The following is a 27,465-nucleotide window of genomic DNA, read 5'->3' as shown; positions in this document are numbered from 1 at the left end:
TCCATCCCCACCCCACCTCATCCAAAAAACTAGGAATTATGTTAGAAGCTATAAGTAGACTGACAGTAATGGAATTAGCCAACAATCATCAATAACATGGAAACACTTTTGGGACACATCCACAGATGACTCCTGCACTATAAGACAGTCCAGTTCTCAAGCCCCGTTGCCATTTAGACAGGTCCTTGCCACCCTCTACAAATTCCAGTTTAAAGAATAAAGCATAAAATAGGATATATTCCACTGGGGAAAGGTAGCAAGAGTTAGTGAATATGGGGACCGTAAGTGAGGTAGAAGTTTATTTCAAATTTCTACTCTCAGAAAGTCAAGGTAAGGCAAAAATTAGTTTGTATGAAGATATTAACCTTGGTTTAGTCTCTACTTTAAATTCAATCACTTCTTAATTCCATAATTTCATGTGATGAATAAATCAGGGCATAAGAAGACAGCAGTACATCACTAGCATGAGATCTTCAAATTAATCTGTCCCCTTTTTAAGTGAAGAAAGTTTTTCAAAGCCAAAGATAATAAAAATGTAGAGAACACTGTAGGAAGACTGTGGGAACACCTCACATTTTGATCTGTTATTTCCTGTCTAAATATAAAAGGGAATGGTAGCGATAACTATATTTATACTTCTTTCATAAGTAGAAAAAAAATTTAAGGGAAAGATAGACAATAAATGTCTCCCATTAAGCATGTGTTACGCCCAATCAAAAGTTTAAGTAAGAAGAGGTTTTGAGGGAATCACTGTTAATTGAAAACAAAACACAAGACTACATCAGTACATTTAAACTGATTATGTATTTATACAATGATAAAATTCTCACGGATGGACATTCAAAACATAAGTAAATACACTGAAATAACTCCACAATATTTTGAAACATTTATTCAGGAATACATATGTTTTTACTTCAAGCATCTTTATTCTTCTCTAAAGAGGTAGTTCTAACTTTCTGTGATTTCAGTGTAATTTTAAGTTCTTCCTTTATAAGAACAATATGAGAGCTTCTAAATAAAATTCAGCAAATAATGTTGTACAAAATATGGAATGCTCTGAAAAACCTAGAAATCTTCCTTTGTTCCACTTGTTCCACTGATAAACTGAGGTCAAATTATTTAACTTGTTTCTAAACTTTAGTTTTGCTATCTGCAAAAAGAAGAAAATTTTTCCTACTATATACACCTTATAATATTAACATAATAATGAAATAACTATGACTTAGAAAGTAAATATATTATAGAAATACTAAGTACAGTGCAATTATTCATAAATGTGTTATGAGTACATAGTGGATGGAGCAATGGAATTAGATGCCTTTAGGTTAAGTAAGAAGCTGATTGATACCTTTACTGCATCAACTGATTTTGACTGTTCTTTAACTGTCCCAATTAGGAAAATAATACATTTACTTAGGGTATTTCCTAGGGGGAACCAACAGAAGAAGCAAACCAGTTGGAAGGGGAGAGAATCCTAACAGATATTCAAGGTAGGAAACCCTGAAAGAGCAAAATTTAGTTAGAAAACTAGAAAGTTTGTGCTTTGTTTTCGTAAAAACAAAATAAAAAGATTACTTTTATTAAACTGTTTCCTGCTTTCTAATTAAACAGGACTAATTTCACTCAACCGGTTCAGGAGGTTATTCATTAAATACACATTACTAATTTTTAAATTCCTTCAATTTCAGTAGACACAATATTGGCTGTTTTCTATTTGAGATCCCGTCAAATGTTATCATTGATTAAAAGCAAAAAGTGTCATCAGGTGACTCACCTATGATAACAGCAAATAGGGTTATCCATTTCCTACAGAAATCTTAAAACTTGGTTGCTGGGCCCCAAGTAACATTGTCCCAGTCATTATCTTGTTCCCTTCTGGAGCAATGATCTTTTCCAAGAGAATCTGGTTTAAATTAATAAAGCGTGTTTTGCTAATGGCTCTTGCTTTATTCTAACCCAATAGCGCCTATAAAAGCTGAGTTTAGAACATATCCAGGAAGCAGGATGCATTAAAGAGAACATCAAGAAATTATGGAATAAGTGGTAATGTGGTATAAGGCCTGGGGAAAAGATAATGAGAGCAATGAGAAATGGTGCAGGAGGGATGAAGAGAACATCTTAGTAAATAGGAGAGAAGAGATACCTCATAGTAATTAACGCCCCAAATCTCAATCCTACTCAAATACTAGGTACACCAAGCTTTCTTAGGGGTCAGTCTGACCACGTGGCGGTGAGGGACTCACACAAGTGTTGGAAAATACACCAGTCAGGAGCTAACCAGAGAAAAAATCCAGGAGCGTCCGCCCAGACCATCTAAAGAACCTGGGGAGGCCAGAGGCTGGGGCTGCAAAGGATTCGGAGCCTGAGGGCAGTAAATGACCGTAACTCACCCCTGAGACTCCGCTGATAGTGCCCCAGAGCCTCCTCGAGGGTAGAGTCCCCCAGAGCCTCCTGAAGGGCAGAGTCCCCCGAGGCCTTCGCCATGCAGTGACCCTGGGCCCGCAGATGCCCAGGTATGGCAAAGGCTCTAGCAGAACCTCGGCGGAAGGCAACGGGCAGACAGTCTCCCAGCTTCCAGACGTCGCTGTCAGAGGGGCGCATGAATAGAAGGACCTGGCTCGCGGGGGCGCTGTCCACCCACGGACCCCATGATGGATAGTGGAAGTTGTAGTCCCTCACGTTCACGAACTGCCGGTTTCTAGCCCCCAAAGAAGCCCCCGGTACACTACAATTCCCAGGAGGCACCGCGCACAGGGAAGAGGCGGTTTGGCCTCCAAGCTTCCGTTGCCTAGAGACAGCTTGGCGGCTCCACCTTCTTTTTCCCTCAGACTGCAACTTTCTCCCTCCCCCATCTCATTTCTTAGGCAATCTGGACCACCTAACTACCAAAAACAAGCTTCTGAAGGTCTTTGCTCTACAGAGTTGTGAAAAATGCTCTTGATCCCTGAGTTCCCACAGTTAAACAAATGAGAAGATAGGACTCCTTTTTTACGGCTTCATTTTCTATCACTACTACCAGAGGTAGCCTTGGCTGGAGAAAAAAAAAACTCTCAATCTCAAAGGTGTGGAGTTCATAGAGACTACAAATCCTAGCATGCCAAGCGAACCAGACGTTGCTGTTGAGTTTGCGCACTCCCCCCTGGGATCTGTAGTCCCTGTTGGTTGCAGTTCGAGCTAATGACAGTAATTTCTTCATTGTTTCTGCTGGTCCTAGGGGCACGCTTGCGCAGTGGGCTGCTGCGAAATCGTGTGGGTGGGACAACGACCCTCCAGGCAACTCCTTTTCATTGTCTGCTCTTGGCGCCTGCGCAGTAAGAGATAGCTGGGCGAGGAGGAGGGGCAGGGCCCCCTCCCAGGTCTCTTCTGACGCGCCTGCGCAGTGGGCGGCTGCTCTCTGCCGTTACCGCTATGTGTGGGGCGTGTGTGGAATAACGTTATTGCTGAGCACGGTGAAAGGAACGGGGAGTCCGGGGGCGACGGCAGCGACGACGACTACGACGACGACTACGGCGACGGGTTGGCGGGGAGGGGACGGCGTGCGAAAGACTCACGGGACGCGACGCGCCCCGCCTCCCCCGTCCGGTCCCTCTTGCTATGGTGAGGGGTAAGTGATGCGCTCGGCTCAACCGCCTGACTTAGTGATGGTGATGCAGCCGCCGCCGCCGCCGCTTCCCCTTCTCCAGATCCTCTTCCCCGGAGAGCCCCTGGTGTGCGGCCGGGTTTTCAGGGTGGGGGGGAGTGCAGCTGGAAGAGGAAAAGGGGGGGTGCCGCTTTCCGGATGCTCCTCGCGCCGCGCCCCCCCCCGCCCCGGGGGATTCGGCAGCCCCGCCTCCCGGGCCCCCCCCTTCCTCTATTCCCTCCGGGCTCGGCTGGGCTTTGCTACCCCGGGCGGCCTCCGCGGCCGCCGGCTGACTCCTCCTCCAGTAAATGTGCATGTATTCATTTTGTGCTCCCTGGCTTTGTGCCGCTCCTCCCACCGCCTTAGCGGAGGGGCGCGAGGGGACAAATTGGCGGGCGGGAGGGAAGGAGCTGCGAAAGGCGGTGGTACGGCAAGGGGACGAGATGGGTGCTGGGATTGGATCTTTGAAAGAAATTGCTGCGTGTGTGTGTGTGTGTGTGTGTGTGTGTGTGTGTGTGTTGGGCGGGGCGGGACGGCGCGGGGTGGGGGCAGTTTCTGTTGGTGAAAGAAGGGGTAAAGAAGACCTTCTGTCAAGCACACACTTGTCTGTGATTGCATCCCCCGATATACTCACCCCTTCCTAAACTGGAGGGAGGAGACAGTCTTCCTTGTCAGTTTCATTGTCCCCAGGATGCTCCTGTTGGGTTTTGGTATGGTTCCTTCCATATTATGCCCAGTATGGAATTGGAGGTTATGGGACTTATTTCTACATTACATAAGCATTTTACTACGTGTGTCATGTCTTTATTCTGGATTTCTTTTGTTTGTTTTTCTAAAGCATGTCAGCCTCAGGAGGGCAGGGACTGATTATTTGAATATCTGAAAGTGTTGTGGTGCCTAGTATAAAAGCTGCTTGATGAAATTATACTCCGCAACAGGCCCAACAATAAATAGTTTGTGTGTGGGGAATGAACAGAATTGTTTTCTTTTGTTTTCCTGTTGTGTGGGTAATACACTGGCAATCCTTTTTTTAGAAGAATTCTTTTGTTTTATTTTTAAATCAGTCATGTCAAAAGAGTATACTTGACGAGAAATATTTCTATTCCTCTCATTGCTGTTTGTGTGTTTATTTTAATGAAAAATCACCGGGTGATAGGGAAACAAACAATATCTAGATGAAGTTTTTCATGATTTCATTCCTAAATTTTATTGTTTATTACTGAATACTGGTCAGATAGCAAACAGAGGGAAAGGAAGAAAGGATAAAGCAGGATGGGGAACTGTTTTAGGAAGAAACCAAGAGAAAGGGGGAAATGATATTTTGAATTCGCCATCTAGGGTTGTCATCAATTATGAAAATACCAAATGGATGAAGAACATATTTCAGCCATTGTGTGAAAGCTGGGTTTGCAGTTATTGCTTTCCAACCTTGAACACAATTGCTGTGTAGTAGAGTAATAGACTCATAGAATGTTAGCAAGGGACCTTATCATGTACACAGTGTCTCCGTTTTGCAGATGAGGAAATGGGCTCAGGTATATGTATGTGTATATATTCATGTTTTGTCTAAGATCTTTTGAGAAATTAATGGCGGACTCCAGACTAGCATTTAGAGATTTTTTTTTCTAAGTTCTTTTCCCTTTTTTTTTTTAACCCCTTTAACACAGTACTATCTTTACAGAAGTTGAACTGAATTTTTGATTTGATACAAAGGAATTCTTCACGTGCATTTTTTTATTTCAGTACAGTATATATTTTTTAGATTATCTTTCATATTCACAATAATTGATAATGATTTTACATTTAAACTTTTTTTTTATAGAAAACCAAAATTCTGGACAAATGAAATTAGGTAAATAAGACTTACGTGTAAGCATCAGTGACTTGTAGAAAAATGTGTTCTAGTCCTCAAATGAACTTTTATATGATGATTTGTTATATATGCTAAGCTATATTATAAGTGATCTGATCTTGACCCTCTATTACCTTTCCCCCCATCTATGATGTTTTTGGTGTAGGAAACTCTAGTTAGAGGAAATTTCCTCTACCAATGCAGATTAGCAGTTCTGTGATGTAGAGCATTGCCTGAGGCACTGAGAGATTAAATTACTTGGTTAGGTCACACTGAACATAGGTCTAGAATCCTTGCCTCTCTATGGTAATATACTATTTGCAATTTTAGCAACCATATTGAAAACATAAGAATCAAAAATAAGTTAAACAAGGCAGCTAATTTATCTCTGACTGGATAATAAAAATAGCTAGTATTTTTATAGAGCTTTAAGGTTTGCAAAGCACTTTACGTATGTTATCATTCAGTTTTCTCAACAGTTCTGTGAAGTAGGTAACATTATTAATATAAGATAACTGAGACTGAGAAGTTTCAGTGACTGACAGGTAATAAGCTTCTAAGGTAGGGAGGAGAAAGAAAAGTCCAGAGAGTGAGAAGTAGATTGGGGAATGGAATGAGCATAGCAGGAGTTCTTTATGAACATCTGAGCCAGGTACTCACCAATCAGAAGAGAGGGATGATGAATCATTCAAGATTTGTATTTAGTAATTTGTTGAAAAATAAATACTAAAGCATAGTAGGGCATTTCAGTCTGTAAACTGTATGCATTTTACTGATTTTGTTTTTTATATGTTATATTGTTTTGGGATTTCCCTATTTCTGAATGTGTACACTTTAGTAGCTTATGATTTTTCCTGAGTAAATTGCCTAAGATTTCAGTGTAAAAAATTTCTGTGTAATTCTATATTCACAGTTTTATCACTTGGGAATTTTATGTTTTATTTCCTTGGAATTCAGTAATTATTTAGTTTTATCCTGATAAAAGGTACAACTTCTTAGCAGGATTCAACATGTGTATTAAATGTAAATGTTATCTTTTAGAATTTTTAAAAACAATATCATGCGTATTGCTTTGATTTATTTTGTGTGATTACTCCTGATTTGGAGAGGTGCCTAAGAGGAATGGACTGAGTCAAGAAACTTGGTTTTGATTACTGACTGGGACTTTACTAGCAGTGTAATCTTGAGCAAGGAAATTGAGGATAATAGTACTTGAACTACCGACTTAACAGGGTGGTTGTAAAGAAACTGTTAGTCCTCAAAGCATTATATGAGTTATTAATATTCTTTTTCTTTTTATCTTTTAGAATTAGAATGGATATAATTGAGATATCACATAGCAACAAGCTATTGTCACTTTAATCATATTATATATTGGGAATTTAAAGCTGATACTTAGGTTCTTTTTAGTAGAATTAGCTTTGTAACAAAAAATGTTTATTGAAATTATGAAATCACTCAAATTTTCTTTTTTTTTTTAGTTTTTAGGTTTAGTAACTGTTCATAATTTACCATTTGTAAGCTTTCTGGTTAACACAAAGAACATAATATTTAATTTCTGAATTTTACTGTTTATCTGGTAAGTTGTATTTCACAGTTTGCAAAAAAAAAAAAAATTGACACAGGACTAAAACAGTACATGGCTACTGCTTGGTGAGTAGATAAATAGGTTAAGTAGTACAGTACTAGAGATATTACCACCACCCCTAAAATGAGAGCTCTTTAGAGGTTAAAAAGAAAAGATATATCTTTGGATGGAACTGTGATCTCCGATATGAGTGTACCCTCCAACAGCACAGATTGCAATGTATCCAGGCTTTCTCATACTATGAAGCTTTTGTTTGAGACTTTGTGGGCCTACAGGCTGTCCATGTGCTCATCCTCTCTTCCACATTTCTTTGACCATTTTCTTTGATCCACTTCTCTTGTAAAATTCTTTGTTGGTAATATGCTGAAGCCTACTTGGGCCCATCTTGTGCAGCTCCATTACTCTCCTAAGTAACCCCAAACCATTGTTCTTGGGAAATGGTGGTCTTTGAAGACTCTCAACACATCAACATCACCTGAAGAATATGGATGCTAGAAAATGGACCTTTGTTTCAGAGAGAAATTTGGGTTACTAAGAGAACTGTGCAAAAGATAATCTCTAGCCCATCAACAAGCATTTTATTGAGCATATCCTAAGCCCTGGATGTTCAAAGAAAAAGCAAAAATGTTTCCTGCCTCCTAGGAGCTTACATTCTAATGGGGAAGAGATATGTATATAAATATACTTACAGAATAGGTAGAAGATAACCTCAAAAGAGAAGGCAGATAGCCTTATCAGGAGACTGGAAAGGCCTTTCTGTAGAAGGCAGTATTTGTTGAGTTTTGAAGGAAGCCACAATTCTAAGAGGAAAGGATGAGGAGGGAGAACATTCTAGGCAAGGGAAACAGCCAGTGAAAAGGCCTGGAGACAGTAGATGGAATGTCATATGTGACAAATGACAAAAAGGCAGTATGCTTGGCCAGTAGTGGATGCAAAAGAGGAGTGATGTATAAGAAGACTGGAAAGTCAGAAAAGAGTCAGGTTGTGAATGATTCTGTGACCAGTTCATTGTCTATCTGCTGTTCTCTGAAAGCTGTCTACCCTGATGGAACAAGATCTTTGAGTTTTCAATCTCAGGATGAAAATAGGCATTCTAAATTTACTTGATTTTTTCCTGAGTGGATAGTTAGACCGAACACTTTTGAGTAATTATAGATTTCATTTAGGAGACTGCAGCGTTTTATGTTACAGTCAGTGTAATGTCATCTGTAAACATAAGTGTATAGTATATAGAGGAATTTGCCTTCTATGGGAATTCTGTCTTCCATTTTGGACTTTGTAGAATGTCATCCATGACTCTAGCAACACTTGGGTAGCATATCACTCTCTCTTACACCTTGATTGATGTTAGTAATCAGAGGGTTGTTAAGCAAAGTTAATCCTCTTATATCATGTGTAATTTTGACATCATAAATAGTAAGAATCACTGAAAAATAATTATATAAAATTGCCATACAAATATATTTGTTATAAAGTGTTACATTTGCTTTAATTCAAATAAATATACTTTATTCTTGTTTTACCTTAGTTGCTCTTTATCTGTCACTTGTACTTTTCTATAATAGGCCATTTTCAGTACTATATATGACATTTGGAAGATAGCTGTTTTTTTTTTTTTACTTTTAATAGTATTTTTTTCAATTACATGTAAAGATAGTTTTCAACATTGACTTTTATAAGATTTTGAGTTTCACATTTTTTCTCACTTTCCTTCCTCCTTCCAAAGATGGCAAGCTATATGATATAAGCTGTGCATATACAATTGTATTAAACATTTCTATGTTAGCCATGTTATGAAAGAAGAATCAGAACAAAAGGGAAAAACCATGATAAAGGGGAAAAAAAGAGAGAAAATAGTATGCTTTGATTTGTATTCAGATTCCATAGTTCTTTCTCTGGATATGGTTAGCATTTTCCATCATGAGTCTTTGGGAACTGTCTTAGATTATTGTATGCTGAGAAGAGCTAAGTCGAAGATAGCATTTTTTTAAAGCTATAGATGGTTCAAGAAATGTTCTTGCCCTTGCAGTTATGAAAACTAACAAAGTATATTGAGATTCTACATGGTTATTGAACTTTCACCTTAAATCATGACTTTTCTAGGTATGGTATTAAAAACATAATTATAGAGTCTACTTTAGTTTTATATGAGGCAGTCTAAAGGGGAAAAGCATTGCCTATATTTGGACCAGCTTGTTCATTTTAATAGGAAATGTTATTGTAGGCTGAATTGAGAGAAGTGATGTTTGGAAAATAGTGGGGAAAGCAGACCTTGTTCTATTCTTCTGGGATCAACCACATCAGACTAAATTTTAGGAAAGGTGGAGACAAGTTAAATGTCATCCCTGAGAGAGTGACACGGATGGTGAGAGAACTGGAGAATTGGCTTTAAAAGATTGATTGAAAGAGCTGGAACCACTTAGCCTGGAGAAGAGAATTATTTCAGCTTTCTGTTTGTATTCAGGTATTAAAATGCCATCATGTCCAATAAGGACTGGACTTTTGTTTTGTTTGGCCCCAGAGAACAGAAAGAGTAAATAGCAGTTGTTTCTGTTCTGGCCAGAAACTCTAAGGGTCTTCCCCTCCCAGACTGATGCTTTTTGAAAGTTAAACTAGGCCGTCTTTTGCCTCAGTTCTTACCTAGCCTTTAATCACTGAATGGGGGTTGCCTCAGACAAAAGGAGACCTGGGAAAGGCCTTAACTTAAAAAGGCCCACTGCATCCAGGGCCATCTCTAGTCATCCTGATCTATATTTTGCCATTGGAACCACATGACTCTGGAGGAGAGAATGAAGCTGGTGATTTTGCACAGAATGAAGGACTACTGTGAGTAATAGTAGTAGCTGCCCCACTGGGTACTGAACTGAACGGTTCCAGTTGGGCAATGCTGTTCCTTCCTTTCTCCCTCCCTCTTCTCTCTCTGTCCACATAGGGAATTATACCCTTACCTGTGGGCTCTCTGCCCAAAAGAATGTAAATTTTGATGGCTGAAACCTCACAAGATATCTTGGGGTTTACAGGCTAGATTTTTTTTTCTTACCTTCTTATTTATTCTATCATTTAAAAAAAAAAAACAACTAGGACATGTAACTCTTCTGCCCCATGTAGTTTCATTTGTGATTTCTTGAAATATAGCACTGGGAAACAAGGCTTTAATAAAGTCCATTAAGATTCAGTTGGAACTACCTGACCGTGCCTTAAACCCAAAGCACTCTGTCACTGATTGGCCAACAGTAGGTGCCAGCGCAAGCCTCACTTGGTCATTGTTTAGGTTTTGATGGCTCAGAGTGAGTGTAAATAGAAATTTTTTTCTGTTCTGGCCAGAAACCCTGAGGGTCTTCCTCTCTTAGATTGATTTTTTTTTTTGACTAGGTAAAAGAGTCCATTTTTTGCCTCATTTCTTACCTAGCCTTAATCACTGAATGGGTGTTGCCTTAGACCAACTGAGACCTGGAAAAGGCCTTAGCTTAAAAAGGCCCACTGCATCCAGGGCCATCTCTAGTCATCCTTATCTATATCTTGCTACTAGACTCCAATGACTCTGGAGGAGAGGATGAGGCTGGTGACTTTGAACAGTCCTGCCTCACTTAAATCCAATTCACTTGCAAGTCAGAACATCACCTTCCTGATGTCATTGTCCTCTTCGAGACTGAAGGACAAGTCAGTGACACAGCTATCAATGTTGTCATGACAGATTCATTACTACTACTCTTCATTTATTTCCTATGCCCAGGATCTCAGGAAACTAGCAGCATATGAAGTCACAGGACTGTATCAGGGCCAGATATGCTAGAAAAGACGCCTAAGAACACAGACACTAGAACTCAAGCAGCTTTGTCCCAGAGGTCTCACTGAACTCATTATTTCTTCTTTTTTTTTTTCTAAGAGAATCAATTCTGCAACAAGAGTAGAATTAGCTAGCTTTACTGATACCAACTCAAAAGTTTTGCTTCTCTTAAGTTTTTGTGTTGCGTCTGAAGTCAACTATACAGTGGTAGCGTAGTTTGGTACAATTCTAAGAACTTCAGACATCTCATTCTTCCTTGCTGCTTCAATTGCTTTAGTGAAGTAATTATGTAAAAGGAAATGTTCCCCCATGTCATAGAGCTGCATAAAAGTATAAAGCTAAATTAGTAACTTAAACTTTATCTTTATAGTTATAGAATGTTAGATTTGAGACCTTAGTAGTGTGTCTCATCTAGTGTAACCTTTCATTCACTGCAAGAATCTCTTGTAGTCCAAGAGGTGATCCATCATCAACTTCTACTTGAATACTTCCGCAGATGGTGATTTCACTAGAAAGACAATGTGGTATAAGAGCATTTCATAAGATCTTAGATTTATAGCTGAAAAGGGACTTCAGAAGTTTAAACTCATCATTTCAAAACTTAAGAAATTGGTTTTAGATGGTTTATTTAACTTTTCTGCACTTTCCTTATCTGTAAAATGAAGTGGTTGGACTTGTAGGGGAAGCATCATTGAGTGTGGGATCAGACCCGGGTTGGAATCTCAGCTCTGCTAGTTGACTACCTCCTTATGTGATCTTAGGCCAGTCATTTAACATTTCTGGTCTCAGTCGGCTCATCTCTAAAGTTGAGGGATTAGACTGAATGGTCTCTAGGGCCTCTTTCTGCTTGAGTATTCTGTGATTCTAACAAAGAAGATGGTGGCACAGTGGGTCTGGTTGGGTCTAGAATCAAAAACATTGGAGTTCAATTTCAGCCTTAGACTCTAGCTGTGGACAAGTCACTCAGTCTCTCTAAAATAGACATAACAGCTCTTGTCTCTCCAGGGGATTGTAAGGATGAAATGAAATGCTATTTGTAAAGCCCTTAGCACAGTGCCTAGCACATTGTCGATGATATGTTCCTTTCCCCTTCCTTCCAGTTCTCCCCTATCCTGTACCCATTCAGGGCTACAATATGAACAGGACCTTTAAAAGGGCATTTAGTTCATTTCATCATCCCTTTTGAATGTAAGCTCAGGAATCTATACATCTCTATAAAATTTCACCTTGGTAGTTTGTACACATCCTATGAGCTTCTTGAAATCTTTTAAAATTGTCATTTTTTTTCATCCTGTCATCCATATTGTTAGCACACTGAGAAGGGCAGCTCAGCACAACTACAACTGCAGGAAGAGGACAGATAAAATTTTGCATATAGGGAGTACAGCTGTGTTCCCACCCATGCTGGAGCTTTGGCAGGGAGAAGAAATTCCCTTATTGGTGTGTTCAAACTTGGATTTCACCAAGTTGCTGTTGAGGAACAAGAAAATTTGAACAGAGAGAGAGAGTCTGGAAAGATCATGATTGCAGTAAAGTTGTGGTGGCTTGGGGTCTCTGGCAGCTGATGCAGTGGATAGACCACTGGGCCTGGAGTCAAGAAGATCTGAATTCATGTTCAACCTCAAACACTTATCAGTTATGCAGAGCTAGGTAAGTCCTTTAACCTCTCTATGCCTCAGTTTCCTCCAAATTTTTTCCCCTCTTCCTTTCCTCCCCCTTCCCCAAGACAGCATACAATCTGAGATAGGCTATATGTGTACAGTCATATTGAACATATTTCCACATTAGTCATGTTGTGAAAGAAGGATCAGAACAAAAGGGAAAAACCGCGAGAAAGAGAAAAAAAAGAGAGAGAGAAAATAGTATGCTTCAATCTACATTGAGACTCTGTAGCTCTTTCTCTAGCTGCAGATAGCATTTTCCATCATGAGTCTTTTGGAGTTGTCTTAGATTATTGTATTGCTGATAAGAGCTAAGTCTATCGAAGTTTATCCTTGCATAACGTTGCTATTACTGTGTACAATGTGCTCACTTCACTCAGCATCAGTTCATGTAAGTTTTTCAAGGTTTTTCTGAAATCGCCTGCTCATCATTTCTTACAGAACAGTAGTATTCCATTACATTCATATACCACAACTTGTTCAGTCATTCCCCAATTGATGGGCCTCCTCTCAATTTCCAGTTCTTTGCTGCTATAAATATTTTTGTGCATGTAAGTCCTTTCCCCTTTTTTATGATCTCTTTGGTATACAGATCTAGTAGTATTGCTGGATGAAAGGGTATGCACAGTTTTATAGCCCTTTGGGCATAGTTCCGAATTGTTCTCCAGAACGGTTGTTATCAGTTCACAATTCCACCAACAATGCATTAGTGTTCCAATTTACCCACATCTTTTCCAACATTTATAATTTTCCTTTTTTTGTCATATTAACCAATCTGATAGGTGTGATATGCCGCCTCAGAGTTGTTTTAATTTGCAATCCTCTAATCAGTAGTGATTTAGAGCATTTTTATATGATTCTAGATAGTTTTAATTTCTTCATTTGAAAACTGCCTGTTCATATCCTTTAACCATTTATCAATTGAGAAATGACTTATATTCTTGTAAATTTGACTTAGTTTTCTATATGTTTTAGAAATGAGGCCTTTAAAGGATAGTTAATTTTTGAGAATTTCTGTTAATTTGAAATGCCTCAAAAGGGACAGATAAATACTTCCTTTTCCATCTTTTTTTCCCCCTGCAAAGGAGATTAGCTTTTGCACTGGAAATTAAAGAATAAAAAATGGCTTATAGGGAGTGGACAGCCAAAATAAGTAAGGGAATATTGAGGCAGTACCTTGACACCTTTGATGAATTCAAGTCACTTGATATGATGAAGTATACATACATCCTTCCATACTGAAAGAATTGGCATGTGTGATTGCTAAGCCACTGTTTGCAGTACCACACTACAAATTTGAAAAACCATGGAAAACCACGAAGGTGCTACAAGACTGAAGAGGGGCGTTTGTTCTAATTTTCAGAAAAAGTGAAAAATATAGTCTTCAACTTATAGGCCTGTGAGCTTGACATTGATTCCTGGGAAAATTATAAAATAGGTCAACAAAAAGATGATTATAAAGAGATGATTACATAAAGGATAAGTCATCCCAGACTAAATTTATTTCTTTTTTTTTTTAAACAAAACTATTAAATTGGTATGTCAGAAGATCTAGTTTGTCTAGATTTTATCAAAGTTTTTCACAAAGCATTTCATACAATTCTTGTGGAAAAGATGGAGAGATGTGGACTAGATTATAATAAAATTAGATAAATTCAGCATTGGTTGAATGGCTGGACTCAAAGTAGTTACTAGTGATCCAGTGTCAGCTTGACAGAATGTCTCCAGTAGAGTGTCCTAGGGATCTATACTTGCTCTTGTGCTGTTTAGCTTTTTTTCTTTTTAGTAGCAATAAAGCCATAGATGATGACATGCTTATCAGATTAGAGGATAACACAAACTGAGGATAGATAGTTAACACGATGACAAACTTAAAATGCATCTTAAAAAGCATCTTAAAAAGATCTTAATAGGTTAAAGTACTGGACTGAAGCTAATAAAAGGAAATATAAGTCTTTTGTAAATGTAAAGTCTTACATGGGTATAAAAATCAATTTCCTAAATGCAGAGGAGAAGATATGGTCAGATGGCATTTTGAAAAAGATCTGGAGGTTTTGAAGAATTGCAAACTCAACATGAATCACCACTGTGGTGTGACAGCCAGAAACCTCTTGAGATCTTTGGCTTCATGAAGAGAGATTTTTGCTTCCAAGAAAATGGAGGTGATAGTCCATCTAGAGTCTACACTGTGGCCTATTGAGGACACATTTGAAGGATTATGTTCAGTTCTGGGTGGCACACTTTAAGGACTTTGATAAACTGAAGAGTACGGTACCAAGGAGATGGCATCCAGGCCTTGAGTACATAGTACTTAAGGATAGATTGAAAAAAATGGAGACATTGAGCTCAGGAAGGAGAAGACTCGGAGGCAACATGAATAACCGTCTTCAAGTATTTGAAGAGATGTTTTATAGAAGAGGAAATAAACATGTTCTGTTTCATCCCAGAGGGATGCATGCATATAAATTGTAACAATTTAAATTTAGACATGTCAGGGAAAACTTTTTCACAGTTGAACTTTCCAAAAGTGGAATGGACTATTTCAGGAGGTGATAATTTGTCCTTAATTGAGGGCTTCAAGTAGAGTTTGAATGACCATATATAGGATATGTTATAGGAATTTCCTTTTGGGTGTGGGTTGAACTAGGCAGTTTCTGAAGTTCAGGACCCTTCCTGTACTTCTTGTAAGAAGCATTTCTTGGTTGTCCTAAATGTTAGTGCCTTCCATCTGAGATTATTTCCAATCTATCCTGTATATATCATGTCTGCATATACTTGTTACATGTTATCTCCCTCATTAGACTGTGAGCTCCTTTAAAACAGAGCTGGATTTTTGCCTTTGTATTTTCAGTGTTTGACAGAGTGCTTGGCACATTGTAGGTGCTTAATGGATGCTTGTTGACCTGCTGACTATACCATGGAAAATCTTACAGAAATTATTATGAAATCAGTTTGAAATACAACAAATTCATGATAACCAGTATGACATAAAGAGTAAGATTTTAAAGATTGAGGGGAAGTTGGTGAATATTATCTATGTTTATTATAGATGCTGCTCTCTGTTCATGTGTTTATCAGTAAATAAGTCAAGTCTAGTATTAAGATTAACTTCAGGGGCAGCTAGGTGGCACAGTGGATAGAGCTCCAGCCTTGGAGTCAGGAGGACCTGAGTTCAAATGTGGCCTCAGACACTTGACACTTACTAGCTGTGTGACCCTGGGCGAGTCACTTAACTCTGATTGCCTCACTAAAAAGCAAAAAAAAAAAAAAGATTCACTTCAAATAGTAGATAATCGAAAAATCTCTTTTATTTCCTTTTGGAATATGTTTTTGTATGTTTTTGTATCTGTTTTCAAATGTGGGTTTTTCTGATCAGAAGGTTCCTAATATATTAATATCTCAACTAAATGGAACCCAACCATAACTTTTTTGTTATTTTGTTGTCTGACTCTTTGTGATTTCTTGGCAAAGATAGTGCAGTGGTTCTCCATTTCCTTCTCCAGCTCATTTTATAGATGAGGAAACTAAAGCAAACAGGGATAAGTAACTTGCCCAGGGTTACATAGCTAGTGAGGGTCTGAGGCCAGGTTTTAACTCAGGAGGATGATTCTTTCTGACTTCAGGCCCAGAACCCTATCCAGTGTGCCACCTAGCTGCCCTATAACTGGAGCTTTCTCTAGGAGAAAGAAGCAGATGATAAACCAACTTATCATTGGGGATCTAATCAATAGGGAAACTTCACAAGATAATTTTCTGTATTCAGGACAGGTTCAGTGCATTATTTTATACCTTGCATATATGCTATGCTATACAAACATAATTGCCTTTCAGAGTGATAATGGGATCACAGAGTTGGAGCTGGAAGTGACCTTATTAATCGTTTAATTCAATCCCCTAATTTTACTGATGAAGACATAGCCAAAGAAGAGGGGAAGTGACTTGCCCAAAGTGACACACAATATAAATGATAGAACTAAGATTAACATCAGGCATCTTCAAATCCCAAACACTTCAAGATCCTGAATAATTATCATATTTTAGAAAGAATACTGTATTTGGAGTTAGATGATTTGATTTCTAGTCTTAGTATGCTATTACAGCTACATCACAATTAATATTAGTTTGAATAATAGGAAACTTGATTGTTTAAATTTTAAGTGATACCAAGTTGGGTTAATACAAGCCACAATTCCATTAATGTGACAGCATGCAAGCTAGTCAAATATTTTAGCCTTCCTCTATGTCATCAGTCTGCACTTGCCTATTGTTGTATTGATATGATGTAAAGCTGCATACTATATTAAACAGCACATGTAGTTTTTTAAATTCCTTAATAAAATAGAAAAAAAGGAAGAATATTTCAGATAGAACCACTGACCATGCCAAAAAGAAGAGGCTTGTTATTACATTAGACCAAAATTTTGATGTAGTCAAATGACATGGATGTGGTCATAGTAACTCTGAAAATAAGACGAGATTATGAAAGGCCTGAATCTATGGTACAGAATATTGTCAACATTCAGGTGAAATAAAGGAAGAAAGCATAGTTGCATCAGTTTTGTGTGGTTTGCAAATGAATAAAAATGTTACAATGATGGAAAAGGAGAGTAAGGAGAGTCTTTTAGTCATGTGCATTGAAAAAATTGTAATAAAAATGTATTCTTAACAGAGTAGCCATTCAGACAAAAGCCTCATGTTTAAGGCAGTTTAAAAAAAAAGCAACCTGGAAATGAAGTGGATAGTAAAATAATTTACTGCAGATTTTGGTTGATTTGATCACTTTAAAAATTGAGTTCATTTGCATAATGTTACAATTATGGAGAAGAGGTCAATGCAGATTAGAAGGATGTGGAAGCTAACTATCCTGATGTTTGGAAGAAAGTAATCAAAGAAAGTAGATGTATAGATCATCAGATTTGTAATGTGAATGAAACAGCTTAATCTGGAAAAGGATGCCTTCGAGAATTTACAATACTAAGAAAGAAAAAACTCCACCTAGATTTAAAGTAAGGTTTGCCTGACAATTTATTTGGAAGGTAATGCAGAAGGGAATTTTAAATTGAGATTAGTGCAAACTTATCAGTCTCTTAAGTTATAGCCCTTGGAGAGACTACAATTATCAATTCCTTCCAGTTCTTTGATAGTCAGATAATGGGTGACTAAACCTGCTTTGGAAAACTTGTTTTAGGTTTTTTTTTTTAACTCAGGAGTTAAAAAATATTGTAAGGACAACAATATCGTGTTTTAAAACTTTACTGATATTAGATAATGCCCCTCTTCATTGAACTACACTTGATTCATTTTGTGAGAATGGGAGCATGCAAATTCATCAAGATGAGGATAAAGCTTTCTACACCTGCCAGAGTATGTATGAACATTTGAAGAAAGGACAGTTCAGTCAATGCTGCTAAAATATTTTAAACAACAATAATAATGTTTTCATCATATAATCACTGTAGGCTTATCTTTAGGTATGACATTCATTAGTTTTAAAAATTTTGTAATATTTTAATTTGCTTTCTGTAAGTACTCTATTAGTTTGTTTATAATAAACTTGAATTGGATATTTTTCTTAATATATGTGCTTCCAAAGCAAAGTGGAATACAGTTTCCTTATCCCTTGCTGTTATATTAATAAACGGGTTTTAAAAACTTATTTAAGACAATTTTATGGCTTCAAATAGTATGAGTTTGAGTACTATCACTTCACGGAATTATTTGTGCTAATCAGGACCTAGCTGTTATCAATGGAAATTGTAAATTATTGTAACTTTTCCTGTGGACTTTGGCAAATCACTGAACTTCTATAATAGCCAGTGACATCATCTGTAAAAATAAAAAAGTGAAGGTATTAGATTTTATCAATAACAAGACTATTAAGCACCTAGTATATGCCAGGCATTGTGCTAAGGAGTAGAGATATAAAAAGTGAGACAGTCCTTGCTCAGGTCCTTCCATCAGGGACTATATTTTACCAAGATGCTGATAGCATGCATTGGTATAGATCTGTGATGTCCTCAACCTGGCTACTTCTTCCAGCAGTTTAAGCCCAGACACTCATTCTGTGAATGTGGCTTTTTAATCTGTGTACTCATGTAAATCTCTACAAGGGATCCATCCCCCATACTTGGATCCTTCCTTTCAGATGTCTTGACTTTGCATGGAAAAGAAAAAAAAACTGTAGTAAATAGGCTATTCACAGGCTCTGTGGTATTTTTGCCACATGACTAGTGTACTTTCTTTTCTGGCAATATATCTCTCATCATATTGTTCTCCTATGCAATTTAGCATGTGGTAGTAGATAGAGCATTGAATTTAGCATTAGAAAGAATTCTTCCTCAAGACACGTAATAGCTGTGTGACCCTGGACAAAGCCCTTAACTGCTATGTGCTTCAGTTTCCTCATCTGTAAAATGGCAAAAATAATAACACCTGCCTTACAGAGTTGTTGTGAAATTCAAATGAGATGATCTATGTAAAGCATTTGGTAAAGCTTAAAATACCACATAAATGCATGCATATTCTGGGGGAGCTACAGCCTATTTCTCTAGAGTCTATAGTATTCAATGACAAAGCCATACGGAATCATGGAAAGAATTTTGTCATTCCTAAGCAACATGTTTTTATTAAGCATCTACTTTGTGCCACGGTGCTACTAGGTTTTGGGAATCCAAATAGTTTAGTTTTAAAGGGCTTTCATATATGTATTATCCGGTTGGTCCTCGTAATGATCACAAGTTATATAGTTGTAATTATTATTATCTGAGTATTTCAGATGAGGAAACGTGTTTAGAGACATGGGTCCAGCATTTAAACCTAGATTATTGTGTAATACAAAGTCCATCATACTTGGAGTCAAAAGACCTGCTGTGTATCCTGTGGTTACTAGATGCTTATTTACTCAATCAATGAAAACATATAATCTAGACCTGTGGTTCTTAAGGAATAGTCTAGAAACAAATAAGACGTAGGTATAAAAATCCCATGAAATTATTTATGTCGATTTATGATCTGAATAAATACTTATGCTTTAATAAAAGACAAATATAGCTTAGTGACATCCCACCAAAAGCACCATCAATGTGCTTGTTAATTCTGGCGAGGTCTTGCTCTCTCTCTCTCTCTCCCTTTCTCCTCCCTCCCTTCCTCCCAAAGTGATCTCTCTGAGGTATGAAATTGTCAATAATCTTGAAGAGTACTGGGGAGACACTTGTTCTTGATGAGTGAGGACAGAGTCCATAAAAAAAAAGTTTCAAAACCACTAAAACTCCAAAACGCACCAGAACCGTGAAATTGAACTCAATAGCACTCATTGATTGAAAAGGTCAAGCTCTTAGGTTAAGATCTCTTGTACTTCTGAGAAAGCATTACTGTAGTTAGTTTTCAGTTGGAATGAAAACTAATACGTAAGAATCTTTTAAGACCTCTTTGCCTGTGCACTGTGCTGTCTAATCTGTGTATGGTTTTGTTTTTTGTGCTTGAGTCTACAAGAGAGGGGGAATAAACTAAATTCACTGCAGCTACAAAGCCTATGTGGACTGTCCCTTGTCAAAGGAGATATTTGCAGGTGGGCTAGCTGCAGAGATGGACTTTTATGTGGCCACATTGCTGGTTGAGTGTGGGTAGAGAAAGTGATTATTTCCACACAGCTTAATTCAGTGTAGATAGATCTGATCAATTCTTCTAACAACTTAGTATATACTTCAAAAACAAACTGTACGTAACAGAGATTCCTGTTCCATATAAAATTCTCTTTTTCTGTTCTTGGTAAATGGAAAAGTTCATGTTTATTGAAATTTGTCAAGTTCATAATAAAAAGAAAATTGCAAAAAATAATATAGTCAGCTTTAGAAAACTAATTTCAAAATAAACATGAATATAAACAGCCAGAGTTTTTTTCTAGTATAGAGACAACTCGTATAAGTTTGGAACAAGTATCTTGGTATGTATCCAAACAAAGCACAGCTGCGAACTTGGCTTTATTTATTTATTTATTGACTATGTGGAGTTTCAGTTCTTTCCATAATGGAGGGTGGGAATAAAATAATTATTATTTTTGGTAAGCATAACATTTCTTCCTCTTAGTTTTGGATAAACTGACACTTAATAGTGTTATACTTTGAATCTTGTGGACTTTTTAAACATGAAGTAAGGAATTATATGTTAGTAGCAAGTGTTTTGGTGCTTTGGGCATATCTCTTTTATATTACCTTCTCCTATAAGATTACCCTCCAGTTACTCTGTATATCTTACATATATATATATTGCTTAGTTATTTGCATATTGTCTGTCCCATTAGAATATGATCTCCTTGAAGAAAGGTACCATGTGTGTCTTCCTTAGTATTCCCAGCACTCAGCACAGTGCCTGACACATACATACAAAGTGCATGATAAATACTTGTTAATCTCCTGACTGACTTCTCATTCTTATTACATGACCAGCTCACCTCTTTTCTATTCATGCATGTCCTTGATTGTATCTTTTGTATGACTTTATACTACGTGTTCATCCTACTTAACATTATACATCTTTCTATTGTTCTTTGGGTTGCCTGCGTTTATAATGTTTGCTTATGATGGGACAATGAGTTAGGAGTTGCTTATTGTTATTGAAGGGAAATCTAGGGTCCAGATTGGAAGCTGTGACAGAGGCAGGAAAGACCAGGGACTGACTCTCCTGTAGGAAGTTAGAGAGTCTGAAAAAGAAGAGGGAAAAGGAAAGTTTATATTCCTTATTCCCACTGGGCTGGATAACATGAGTTCCTTTCCCTACTCAAGCTTTTCCATATGTAGAAGAATAAATGTATGCTAAAATTTTAAGGAAAGATGAGCTTCTTTGTACAAAATTATTTCCCAGCAGGGCCCCAAAACTGAGAAAGCTAATGAAGCTGTCTACCAACTATTCCCATTTCAGTGTGATTTAGTCCAAAATCAGCTTGCTAGTCTAAAAACTTAACAGAATTATCAGGTAAGGTGGATTTGAGAAAGGAGGAATTGGAGGTAATCTTGGAGGCTCAGGTGTTCTAGAAGAGAATAGAAGAGGTTTTTAGAACATAGTAGGGGAACTTTTCAGTAGCTATCAGACGGCATGATGATACTGGGTTCCATAGAGGAAAAGGAAGAAGGAAACATAAGAAGTCACAGAAATGGAAGTGAGAGAGGATCAAAGACATACTGAGATTTTATACAAACAAATTTTTAGTTTTTAAATGGCCAGATAAGCCTTCCATAAATATAGGGAAATTTTCTTTTTCATCCCTGGGTGTGTCTGTTTGTAAAGGTACAGATGAAACCTGCTAAATTGGGAGTCTCTTCCTGTCAGCAGTTTTACAGTCAAATGTTTAAGTAAAATTTAATTTCTCAAAAATGAGGGGAAAGATGTTTCAAACTTTTAATAAAAGCTTGATACACACAGGCAGTCACTACTTCTAGTTTCTTTTCAGTTCAGCCTTCCATACATTTCATGTTGCTAAATGTCATCCTATATTTCACTTTTTGACCATTTGAACTCACTCTGAGCATTTTTATTGATGCATGTTATCTTGAACTGAACTGCAGACTACGTTTTTTAAAGAGTGATTCCTGGAATGTTTAGAGGTCAAGGGGATTTTAGAGATCTTGTGGTCAAACTCTTCCCTCTTTTGGCAGATAGAGAAGGAAACTGCAGCCCAGAGGAGCAATATGATTTCTCAACAGTCCCACCAGTGGTGCGCTTAGGAGCCAGGATTCAAACCAAATGCTTAAATCTAGTATTCTTCCCACTCTATATGATGCTTTATCTGAGCCCAACACCAGGTTTAGGTACATTGGGGCTTAAAAGGAAGAAGTTCATGGTTCTGTTATGAAAATAAGACTCAAAAACATGAAGTAGCCAGGGATGGGAAAAGTGTTGAATTTGGAGTCAGAGGCCCTGGGTTTCAGTTCGTGCTGTGATTTTGAGATCACTGCCTGTGGATCTCAAAAGGGTTCCTTTACCTCTCTTAGCCTTAGTTTCCTTTTCTATGAAATGGGGAGGTTGGACTAGAAAGCTTCTATCTTCCTGCTCTAAATCTATAATAATAAGCACTATATAATCTTACCTCTGTTGGCTTTGAGTACACTTTGTGAATTTTAATATTCTAATTAAAGTTGAAGGATTCCAAACTCAACATATTTGTACATACAACATTTGGTATACTATAGGAATGATTTGGGCACATCTGTTTGCAACAGGAAAATTTATCTCAAGCAAAAAGGAGAGAGCCATGCTTGCTTCGGCAGCACATAAACTAAAATTGGAACGATACAGAGAAGATTAGCGTGGCCCCTGCACAAGGATGACTCACAAATTCATGAAGCATTCCATATTAAAAAAAAAAGAGAGAGCCATTCAGTCTTCAATGAACCTCTTTTTTTGCTTGTTTGAGAAACTCAGGCACATAGTGTTTCTCCCTTTCTAAATTCAAAGAAAGAAAAGAAAGCATAGTTTTTGTTACTTTTACATGTAATACTCTATACCTACCAAATTAATGTCTTATTATATAGTTCTGTTTCCAGTGTGTTGTGTTTATATGTATATTTCATAGTACATGAAGGTTTCTTGTATAATCAATGTATATGGAACATTTATGTCCATTTTGTAAGACTTGTAACAGTTTATAGATATTTTGTATTATTGTAAAGGTTTATGGTAGTTGAGGCTTAGCTTTTATGGTATAGGAATGATAACAATATATATTATCTGATACTGAATCTTTCATAAGCGTAAGTCTTAATTGTGCCTTTTTTTTTTCTCAAGGGAACATACAGTCAACTTCACTATATAACTTCCAAGATCACATTATATTGAACTACTTATATGATATGGACTCTTTATTATTTAGTCATCAGGGAAGAGGAACTCAGCTACATTAATTTTGAATGTTTTCTTTTAAATGTTTGTTGGGAGTGAGGATTACAGTAGGGAGAAGAGATAACGAGCAAATTAAATAAGCTCATCTGACAGCTGCCTACGGTGGCTCAGTGAATATGCCTGGGCCTTGTAATTTAAAATCTAGCTTCAGGGAAGTTATTTTCATTATTACTCTAGGTATCATAAATCATCTTTCTGTTACCTCCCACAACTATCATTCCCTCTATGTTTATAAACACTAGGAAGAGAAATGGCTGCTTGGATGGCTAGAACTATATTGTTTAAGTGATGTTAAAGTTACATCCTCCACTTAGATCCTATTCCGTGTTCTGATATGACATTGAGGTGACTCTGGGTTCTCAAAGGCTTGTCTAGTAAAGTACAAGTTCTGGCAGGTCCTACCAAACTTGAAAAGCTGTGAATAGGCTTGGAGGTGATGGATTTGTCTGTGATGTGACCCAATTCAGAGAAGCCATACTGCCTGTTCTGAATTCGTGTAATCATATTATCATGTTATACATATCTTCTCTACAAGAATAGCATGAGATATTTTATCAAAAGATCTCCTGATATCTGTTGAACTATACAATATTTCCTTTCTTCTGCTGCCAGTTTGGTAATCCTATCAAAAAAGGAAATGGAATTAGTTTGGCATCAGCTGTTCTTGATGAAGCCATGTTGGCCCTTATTATCACCTTTTTGTCCTTTTTAGATGTTTACCAACCATATCCTTAATAATCATTTGTAGAATATTTTTTCAGGAATAGAAGTCCAGCTCACTGACCTAGGTTTTCAGATTCTGTTCTCTTACCCTTCCTTTTTTTTTTTTGGAAAATGAGGACATTTTCATTTCTCTGATTTCATACCTTTCTCATTCTCCATAATCATTCATATATCTCTGACAGTGGCTCAGCAATCTGCCAATTCTTTTGGTATGTGATGATGTAATTTATCTAGGCCTTACTTATGTTAACTGCTTATCTCCCTGTTAGTCTTTTTTCTTATCTCTTTTCCAGTTTACAATTTATTCTCCTATGCATATCAAATTGAAACAAAATAAGAATTTTACAGCACTTCCTTCTGTTTATTGTCATCAACCCCAGCCTTGTCTTTTTGGATTTCATTTGGGACATTTCCATTCTTTTTGTATATTTTCCTACATGTCATATATTATGAAAAACCATTTCTCAGTGATTTCAAGTTAGTGTTATCTTTCAAGATATAGCCAAGGTAGCTGAGTAGCAGGAAAAGTGTAGCCCAGCTTCCTGTCAACAGCTCTAACACAGTTTTAGAAAAAGCTCCAGAAGAGGTTCTGATGGACAAATCTAATAAAAAATCATAGTGAGTCCTTTTTTCAGCCCAGAGCAGTAAGAGAGGGACTATGCACCAGGGCAATATAATACATTCCAAATGCAGCACAGAGGAGCCTGCCAAGGGTTCCAGTTTGTAGCTCCCTTATTTTCTATCCAGTTCTAGGTCTCACGTCCCAGACAGATGGAGGGGACCAGTGTCTAAGGATGGTGTTCTAGAGTGAGAAGGGATTCTATGTACTGCGTACTGAGCAAGTTCAGATAAATGAAGCAACTGTATGGCTCTGACTTCAAAAAAGGAATGAGCTACTAGCCCAGTCTACAGTCTTCTCTGAACTAACCAGGGCAGGAGTTCCAGACCAAAGGGCAGCCTATGGTTGCTGATGATGGCTGAGACCAGTGACAGTCTACTAGAATTCCAACTGGTTCAACTTCACAGACCTGTTGATCAGACTCAAACACGTGTGAAAAACTTGTAGAGCTCAGATAAGGAGAGCAGTGAGTCTTTGCCTTGGATCAGAAAACCTGGAGGTTCTTAGCTTGAGCTGACCAGCCCAGACATTCCCTTCAGAAGGGTGAAGACCCCAGCCCTGACATGAAGACTAAAGTCAGGAAGTAGGCTGTGGAAGAATGAGTGAACAAAGAATCACACCATAATGAGCTATTATGTTGACACAGACATTTAAGACACAAATCTAGAAGAGAATTACTCCAAAACAAAATGGCACAAGTTTAACTAGAATTCCTGGAAGAGATGAAGCAAGAGGTTTTTTTATTTGTTTTAATTTTTTTGTCTTTTTTAATGAAATGAGAGCGCTAGGAAAAAAAATTGGGAAAGAAATGAGAGCTATGGAAGAAAGAATTAGAAATTAACAGCTTGGCACAAGCCTACAAAAATTTGTCCAAGGAACAAATGCCTTGAAAATCAAAATGGACCAGATCAAAGTTAATAATGCCAAGATACAATGAAGAAGTATCAAATCAAAGTGAAAAGTCTGAAATGACAAAAGAAAATGTTAGGTTTTTAATACCTTTAAAAGCAACTGACCTGAAAAAAATAGAATAAGAAGAGATCATTTAAAAAATCATTGGACTACCTGAAAGCTAGAGGAAAAATGAAAAAAAAAAATAAAAGCTTGGATATCATATTTCAAAAACTCATAAAAGAAAACCTCCCAAATCTCTTAGTATCATAGGGCAAAGTAGAATTAGTAAAAATCCATTAGGCACTGCCTGAAAGAAACCCCAAGATGAAAACTCCCAGGCACTTTATACCTCAAATCCTGAGCTTTCTGGCCTAAGAAAAAGTACCACAAGCTGCTAGACAGAATGAATTTAGATACTATTAACAACCACCATTATAGAGGAGGGGAGAGACAAGGATGCTATATATTCCAGAATGCAAAAAATATGGGCTTACCCATGTAAGCTGAGTATTATCCTAAACAAGGGAAAATGGGCCTTTAAAGAGAACTTCCAAGCATTCCTGATAAAAAGACCTGAGCTAAAATAGGGACTTTGAAATAAAAATACCCAGGAGTCAAGGGAAACATTAAAAAAAAACAAACAAATAAACCAAACAACATAAACATGAGCAAGCAACCATAAAGGACTGAACGAGGATAAACTGTGCACATTTTAATAGGTAGAGGTAATATATGTCTCCCTTTGTCTATTGTACTATACTTCTAAATTAATTTAGACAATATTAGCATTTTGATTATTGTAGCACGGTAGAATCTTGCACATTTATTTCTTCTCTAATTAATTGAGTTTGTCTTTATTTTTTAAAAGAATGTTTTGTGGATTTATTCATATAATTCCTATGTGGCTTAATAAATGGATTCCCAGGGCGCAGCTAGGTGGCATCAGCCCTGAAGTCAAGAGGACCTGAGTTCAATTCCGGCCTCAGACCAAACACTTGCCACTTACTAGCTGTGTGACCCTGGGCAAGTCACTTAACCCCAATTGCCTAAAAAATAAATAAATAAATAACTAAATGAATTCCCAGGCATTTTCCACAATCTGTAGTAATTTTAAATGGAATCTTTCTTCCTGTCTTTCTTCTGAGTTTTCTTGGTAATGTACAGAATAGGTGATGGTTTTTGTTGATTAATTTTATATCCTGCTAATTTACTTAAGTTATCATTTCTATTATTGAGTTGCTAGGGTTCTTTAAATAAAGCAACAGACCTGCAGAAATAATTTATTCTTTCTTTGTCTATTCTTATAACCTAATTTTTTTCATGTCTTGTTGCTATAACTAACATGCTTTTAGAAGTATATCAAATAATAACTTCTTAATTTTGAACTAACCCTGCATTCCTAGTATAAATCCAACATGGTCTATAGACCATGATATGATATGATGATTTTAATATGCTGTGTAACCTTCTTACTAACATTTTATTTAATATTTTGCATCCCTATTCATTAGAAATATTGGTCTATAGTTTTCTTTTTCTGACTTCTTTATCTTTGGTTTAGGTACCAAGATTCTATTTGTTTTGTAGTTTGGTAGCGTGGTATCTTTCCCTATTCTTTCAAACAATTTATGTAAAATTAAATTAATTGTTCTTTGAATGCATGATAGAATTCAAAGTAAATCAATCTATATTTCCTTTTTTAAAAAAAATTAGTGGCTGATAATTCTTTTATATTTCTTTTGGTTTTATTGTAATTTCATCTTGCTCATTTTCTGTTGATTTGCTTTTCCGGTTTAGTAAAGGTTGATCAAATTTGTTATATCAGT

The 27,465-nt window shown here is 37.1% G+C and overlaps 2 protein-coding genes and 1 non-coding gene across 12 annotated transcripts in view; 2 read left to right on the top strand and 1 right to left on the bottom strand.

The window, feature by feature from the left end:
* LOC114050146 (serologically defined colon cancer antigen 8 homolog) overlaps positions 1-2,919 on the bottom strand; it is a 268,476-nt gene extending 265,557 nt beyond the window's left edge. Inside the window, exon 1 of one of the 4 annotated variants that reach the window (XM_027871749.1) lies at positions 2,394-2,919. In XM_027871749.1, coding sequence (XP_027727550.1) covers positions 2,394-2,604 — 211 coding nt within the window. In that variant the 5' untranslated portion in view covers positions 2,605-2,919. The remainder of the gene's footprint in view (positions 1-2,393) is intronic. The other 3 variants (XM_027871748.1, XM_027871747.1, XM_027871751.1) reach the window with 3 other exon arrangements.
* Positions 2,920-3,265: 346 nt separating this feature from the next.
* The window catches only part of LOC114049920 (centrosomal protein of 170 kDa-like), a 172,249-nt gene continuing 148,049 nt past the window's right edge, over positions 3,266-27,465 (top strand). For 2 of the 7 annotated variants that reach the window (XM_027871378.1, XM_027871373.1), the window contains exon 1: positions 3,267-3,607. The gene's annotated coding sequence lies outside the window, so the exon portion shown is untranslated. Of the gene's footprint in view, positions 3,608-26,345; positions 26,365-27,465 lie in introns of those variants that run through there. The other 5 variants (XM_027871380.1, XM_027871376.1, XM_027871379.1 and 2 more) reach the window with 4 other exon arrangements.
* On the top strand, positions 22,757-22,863 carry LOC114050277. Its single transcript, XR_003569979.1, has one exon. It is a non-coding gene; the product is annotated as a U6 spliceosomal RNA (small nuclear RNA).

Source organism: Vombatus ursinus, unplaced genomic scaffold (genome assembly GCF_900497805.2).
Source record: "Vombatus ursinus unplaced genomic scaffold, bare-nosed wombat genome assembly UNPS02014798.1, whole genome shotgun sequence".
Classification (NCBI taxonomy): Eukaryota; Metazoa; Chordata; class Mammalia; order Diprotodontia; family Vombatidae; genus Vombatus; species Vombatus ursinus.
This window is presented reverse-complemented; position numbering and strand designations above follow the sequence as displayed.